Genomic DNA, 6,511 nt, shown 5'->3' with positions numbered 1-6,511 from the left:
GCACATAAAATACACCATTTCGAGCGTGGCCGTTTTCGTGCGGGTGACACGTAAAAGCACCCACTACACTCTCTGAGTGGTTGGCGTTAGGAAGGGCATCCAGCTGTAGAAACTCTGCCAAATCGGACTGGAGCCTGGTGTTGCCATCCGGTTTCACCAGTCCTCAGTCAAATCGTCCAACCCATGCTAGCATGGAAAGCGGACGTTAAACGATGATGATGATGATGATGATATATATATATATATATATGATGATGATGATGATGATATATATATACCTACATGCATAGACACATACACCACTCACACACACACACTCATCTTCTTTACCAGTGTCATCATCATCATCATCATCATCATTTAACAACTGTCTTCCATGCTGGCATGGGTTGGCTGGTTTAACAGAAGCCATGGTTGATAATGATGTTCATAGTGTTTCAAAAAAACACCTTCACAAAAGCAAAATGATAAAAACTCAAGACTTAAAAAATATAAAGTGAAAATTTCTACAACATGAACTTACCTTGTTATCAGTAACCATGGAATTAATCTCAGAAACAGAAAAGCTGCAAACAGAAAGCAAAACAATAAATTACTACTATTACTACTACTACTATATTGTTGTTGTTGTTGTTGAAGATGTTGCACAGTATTCACACTAGCATAGCTAGAGTGTGTGCCACCTGGGGGCGGCCCTTCCGTTTGCCGCCCTCCCAGGCCCCACAAAAAACACATATTGCCTACAGCTGACCCAAAAGTGCCACCCATTTAAAAGTGCCATTCAGGGATTTGTACTTTCTATCAAGTCACAACAAGGACCTCAGACAGACAGCAATTTATCCATACTTCCGGTATAGTAGCCAGTGAAGGTTTTGAGCTACCTGGTCGTGTCTACACTTGTACTCTTTCTGCACAAGACTTCCACAAGCGCTAATGATGTGAGCCATGCTTTCAACTTTCTTCCTACAGATTCTGCAAATTTGTTGCACTCTTGTGTTGTATATATCCCTTTTCACTGAGTTGGCATTCAATGCCCAGGACTGGGCAGTGATGATTAGGTTTTCAGTCCTTTTTTTTGAGGTCACCATTGCTGCTTTCTGGTCTTTTAAGTTGTAAATTTCATGGTGGAACTGACCATGTAATTCCATGTGGAGTAGAGTTTCTTCTCTCTCTTTGGTTATTTATGATTGGAATTCATCAGCACACTCAAGTCCATTGTTGGTAAATTCTTCTGCATTAGCAGCATACTGTAGCAGGTCTTATTCGCTGTTTACCAAATACTCTATGGTATTTCTTCTTTCACTGTTGATGCATTTCCATACACTAACCAAGCCACATCCACCTTTATCCCTCTTCATATACAGCCTGTGTATGTACCCCTTATGGTAGAGGGCACCATGCACTGTCATCGCCTTTCAAATAGTGCAATCAAGTTGGTAAATCTATGCTTGTGTCCATTTCAGAATGGGTGCACTACAGCAGACTACAGCAATAGCCTATGTTAATGACAGTCACAAGGCTCTTTACATTGAGTTTTGACTTCAAGAGAAGTTTGAGGCGATTCAAATATGTAATGGTGACATTGTCTTCCATAACAATGTCTATGCAACGTCTTTCAATATCTATGCAAGATATTGTCCAGCTTCAGAATCCTATGGTACTTGTATCCATCATCATCTGGCTCTCTTATTTGCTCTATGTTTGGAAGTTTTATGCCCCTGCAATCTGCTCTTTTTCCCCGTTTCAAATTGAACACCACACACTTAGGGATCCAAAATTCCATCCCTATATCCTTGCTACACGTCTATACAGTCTCAACCAGCCTCTCCATGTCACTCTCTGTTTTTGTGGACAGTTTTAAATCATCCATGATGTTGAGATGTGGTCTGTTTTTCTTCAGCTCATAATATATGTTGACTTTGCATAGAAAAGAGGACCAAGGCTATAACAAATAACAAAGGTGAACAAAAACCTCCCTGGAAGATACCTCTTTTGGTCGTTACTTTGGCTAAGTGCTGATTGTTACAGAAAAGACATGTTTTCCAACTAGGTATGCTGTTCTTGATTAGTGCACACACATTCTCAGCATGACACATGTTGAGTATTTCCAGCATTCACAAATGTGACATGTCATAAGCCTTTTAAAAATCTATCTAAACCATGCATAAGTTTTTTCTTGTACACTTTGCAGTTCTGTTATTATTATCACTAGGTCTTTACCCATCACTACACTGCCATTAAAAACATTTGTTATTCATGTGTATACAGTGAAAGTCTCATTAGTTACTATGGTGTTATGGTGACAACTATGTACCTATCTATCTATCTTTCACTCACACACACACACACACTTTCTCTCTCTCTCTCTCTCGCAGCAACAGCAAAAACAACCTGATTTTTCTCTTGAAACAAATTTTAATTCTGTCTTTCATGTTCAAAGGTCGTGCTAATGCTAAAACCATTAAAAATATTTAATTACGACCAAAATAAAACAAGCCAAAGGTGATATATCTTTGCCGCTTTACCTTTTTGTGGGTATAATCAAAGCCCAGGCCAATTTATTTGTCTGAAAAATAAAAGATAATAAAAAATAAATACAATGAGTTTATCTTTTTTTTTTAACTTAATAATAAAGATAACTGAGCATTAGGATCTATGACAGACATTTGTAAAGCAAGGAGCAGGGAGTGGGAGGATGACTGGCACCCATGCCAACCTTCCTTCATTGGACACTAAACTCAGCTTGCGAAGACTTCTTGGGGCAAGTGAGATTGAAACTGAACCAAATTTGATGACTGGCACCATCATCCATTTGATGACAGCAACATCCAAGCGGCACCAGTGCCAGAATAGCGGTCTCACTCCTGTGCCGGTGGCACGTAAAAAGCACCCACTACACTTCTGGAGTGGTTGGCGTTAGGAAGGGCATCCAGCTGTAGAAACTCTGCCAGATCAGATTGGAGCCTGGTGTAGCCATCTGGTTCACCAGTCCCCAGTCAAATTGTCCAACCCATGCTAGCATGGAAAGCAGACGTTAAATGATGATGATGATGATGATGATGATGATGATAGGTATTCATTTCAGCAACACTTTTATCAGCAAATCATAATCACTTTACAGTATTTCTCTAGCTTTACCAGTTCATTATCCAATTTTCTCTAGTGATACATAATAGCTTTATATTGATGTAGTCTTGTATGCAACAGTATTACATAACATTGACAACTTTCTATTAAAATAGTCTTGCATACAAAATCAAAGAAGGCACATTCAACACCTATAATAGTGGTGGTGGTTTTGGTAGTAGTAGTAGTAGTGGTAGTAGTAGTAGTAGTAGTAGTAGTAGTAGTAGTAGTAGTAGTAGTAGTAGTAGAAGCAGCAGGAGAGGCAGCAACAGGAAATTAAAAAAATTGAAGTCTTAAAAACTAAAAGGAAGTTCATGTCAAGAATAATAATTTCATTTTGTGATCAATGTTAATTTTGACACAAGCTTAAAAGAATGGATGAACTAACTCTATCCTTGTTGCTATAGTAATTCACTAAGTTTTGTGAACTTTAATAGAACAAAAGTGAAAATACAAAAAAACAAAAAATTTCTTTCAAGGGAATTTAAATCAACTTACTCGTTTGATAATATGACTCCAGAGCCATGCCTTTATGTAGCCACTGCACCCACTGAAAATATATTTTCACAATATTTAATAGACAATCATCAAATATTTTAAGACATTCTGTAAAATCTATTTCTATTCTCCTTTTATAATTATAAAATCAGATGGCCCGAACACATAAGCAATATGGAGCTATGGCAAAGAACGAATCAAGTTTCAATTAGGGAGCAAATATTTAAGAAAAAGTGGAAATCGATTGGTTGCACAATCAGAAAAGACACGGAAAATGCAGCGAAAAGTGCTTTACAGTGGAATCCGGATGGATATAGAAAGAGGGGTAGGCCTAAGAACTCGTGGCGTAGATCATCACAAAAGGAACTAGAGAAAGGGGGACATTCATGACAGAGTATAAATACAGAAACGAAAAATAATGCGACATGGAACTCAATTATAAGTGGCCTATACTCCGCGTTGTAGGGTTAAAGGCAAGAAAGAATTTTATAATTATGGTTGACAATGAATCAGAAATGAAAACTTCAGTTCGAAAAATTATGATTATAAGATCTTTTAAAATTTCATTACCATATTTCTTCTGAAATACGGTGGGTTTTAACCTTTTAGCATTCAGATTATTCTGTAAAATACAATGTTTGTTCATTCATGTTATTTTCACTTAATCACACATTATCTCAAAGCTTTAAGATTACAATTATGTGATTTCATATTTTTAGAAGAATAATTTAGGATAGATATAATCTGGCCAGTTGGAATATAAAACAGGTACAATATTCGGGCCAGATATGGCCAGTTTTATTGTTAAAGGGTTAATTTATTTTGAAGATAATCAAGAATGTGATATCAGTAGAAGTTTGTAAAATTAAGTAAAATAACCTTTTCGTTTTTGAAGGGCAGGTATAGCAGCATGATTAAGAAGTTAATTTTCCAATTATATAGTTTTGGGGTTCAGTCCCACTAAATGGTATCTTGAGCAAATGTCTTTTGCTATAACCCTGGGCTGACCAAAGCCTTGCAAGTGAATTTGGTAAAGCCTGTTACATATGTACGTGTGTGTGTGTGTGTGTGTGTGTGTGTGTGTGTGTCTCCTCCTGACATGCCATGATAGTTATAAACAAATATTGTCATACAAGCTGAGTCCCTCATTTCCAACCTTCTGGGGAAACAGGTCTGGCCATGGGGGAAATATAATTCTACTTAGAAACAGATAAAGGTTTAAAATGTGAAGGACATTCAGCCACAAAAATTCTGCAATTAAAATCTTATATTTACCATATTAATTCTCGACTAGTAGACGTCATGGAACATATTGGACCATCATCTGAGGCTGCAGAAAGAAAAATTCACAAGAATTAAATACATTTGTCATTATTTCACGAGGGTTTACGTAAATAACAATGGTGATGATGGTGATGATTGTGGCAATGGTGATTGTAGTGGTGATGAGAGACCACTCAAAGTTTCCCATTTTAGAAAAACAGAGAAGGGTTTTGTCATGTGCCAATAACTCCTTCTCACAGAGAAAAGAAAAACATCTGATATATTACTGAACTGTCCAAGAGTGGAATGGCAATAAAAATAAGCAAGAAACACACATAATTCCAGTATCATTTATTTGCCATTTTATATGACAAATAAATGGAATATAAAGAAGTACGTTTTTATAAACAATAAATAGTGTCATGTAAAAAGGCACCCAGTACACTCTGAAAAGTGGTTGACATTAGGAAAAGCATTCAGCTGTAGAAACCAAACCAAAACAGACTGTGGAACATAGTACTTCCCCTGGCCTTGCCAGTTCCAAGCTGTCTAATGCATGCCAGCATAGAAAACAAACATTAACCCTTTAGCATTTAAACCAGCCATATCCAGCCCAAATATTCTATCTGTTTTATGTTCAAACCAACCAGATCCAGCCTCTTACACCACTCCTGCAATGTCATTCTAGAAATAAATGATCACATCATCAAAATCCCAAAGCTACAAGATAATGGATGATCAATTCAAAACAACGTGAATGACTAAGCATTACATTTCACACAGCAATAAGAATGCTAAAGAAGGAGGAGGGTGATGACAACAACATCAAACAAAATCTTCTACAGCAAAAAACCTGTTCTGCTTTGGCTCCTTCTTTCATACCTTAATCCCTCATCTCCTAGCATAAAGCTCTTCCCTGGAGATTTGTAGTCCTGCAAGCTGCATGGTAACCTTACTAGTGCTGGTGTCACAGAAATTTTTTAAAGTGCATCCAGTATACACTGTAAAGTGGTTGGCATCCAGCTGTAGAAACCATGCCAAAGCAGACTGTACAGCACAATGCAGTCCTTGGACCCATCAGATCTTTTCAAACCATCCAACCCATCCCAGCATGGAACGTGAACATTTAAATGATGATAATAATGAAAATCTGTATTAAATCTGTCTGAACTCTCCTCTAGATGGTATGCCAGTCCATTGCAGGGTTAACCCCAATCTCCAAAAATATTACTGGTACTACCTTTCAGCAGAGTGGACTGAAGTAACATCAAAGCACTTTGCTCAAAAATGTAATATGCCACCAGTCCAAGAACTCACAACTTAACAATTGTAAGCCCAACAACCAAAATCATTACACAAGGCATCTTCACTCACATATGTTGAGGGGCTTAATGAATAATTAACATTTTATCTTAATTAGCCACCAGACAGAAATAAATTGCAACGAATAGAAAAGTAGTCATAGGTTATGAAAGTTACAGAAAGGGTCATAGCTCAACTAATTAAAAAGAGAGTTAACCTAGATGAGATGCATTTGGCCTTGTACCAGTAGAGGAGCATTACTGATGTTATCTTCTTGGTAAGGTAACTGCAGGAGAATCATTTAGCAAGGAATAAACCTCTG

General features: G+C 37.3%; 1 protein-coding gene across 2 annotated transcripts in view; it reads right to left on the bottom strand.

Annotated features, from left to right (window-relative positions):
- The window catches only part of LOC106881676 (THO complex subunit 6 homolog), a 49,261-nt gene that overhangs the window by 19,689 nt on the left and 23,061 nt on the right, over positions 1-6,511 (bottom strand). For both annotated transcript variants that reach the window (XM_014932143.2, XM_014932142.2), the window contains exons 4-7: positions 4,900-4,954; positions 3,625-3,676; positions 2,526-2,566; positions 524-566 (exon numbers count right to left, since the gene is read on the bottom strand). In XM_014932143.2, the coding sequence (XP_014787629.1) occupies positions 524-566; positions 2,526-2,566; positions 3,625-3,676; positions 4,900-4,954 (191 nt within the window). The remainder of the gene's footprint in view (positions 1-523; positions 567-2,525; positions 2,567-3,624; positions 3,677-4,899; positions 4,955-6,511) is intronic.

This window comes from Octopus bimaculoides, chromosome 16 (genome assembly GCF_001194135.2).
Source record: "Octopus bimaculoides isolate UCB-OBI-ISO-001 chromosome 16, ASM119413v2, whole genome shotgun sequence".
Classification (NCBI taxonomy): domain Eukaryota; kingdom Metazoa; phylum Mollusca; class Cephalopoda; order Octopoda; family Octopodidae; genus Octopus; species Octopus bimaculoides.
The sequence above is the reverse complement of the archived record's forward strand: the minus strand, read 5'-3'. Positions and strand labels throughout refer to the sequence as shown.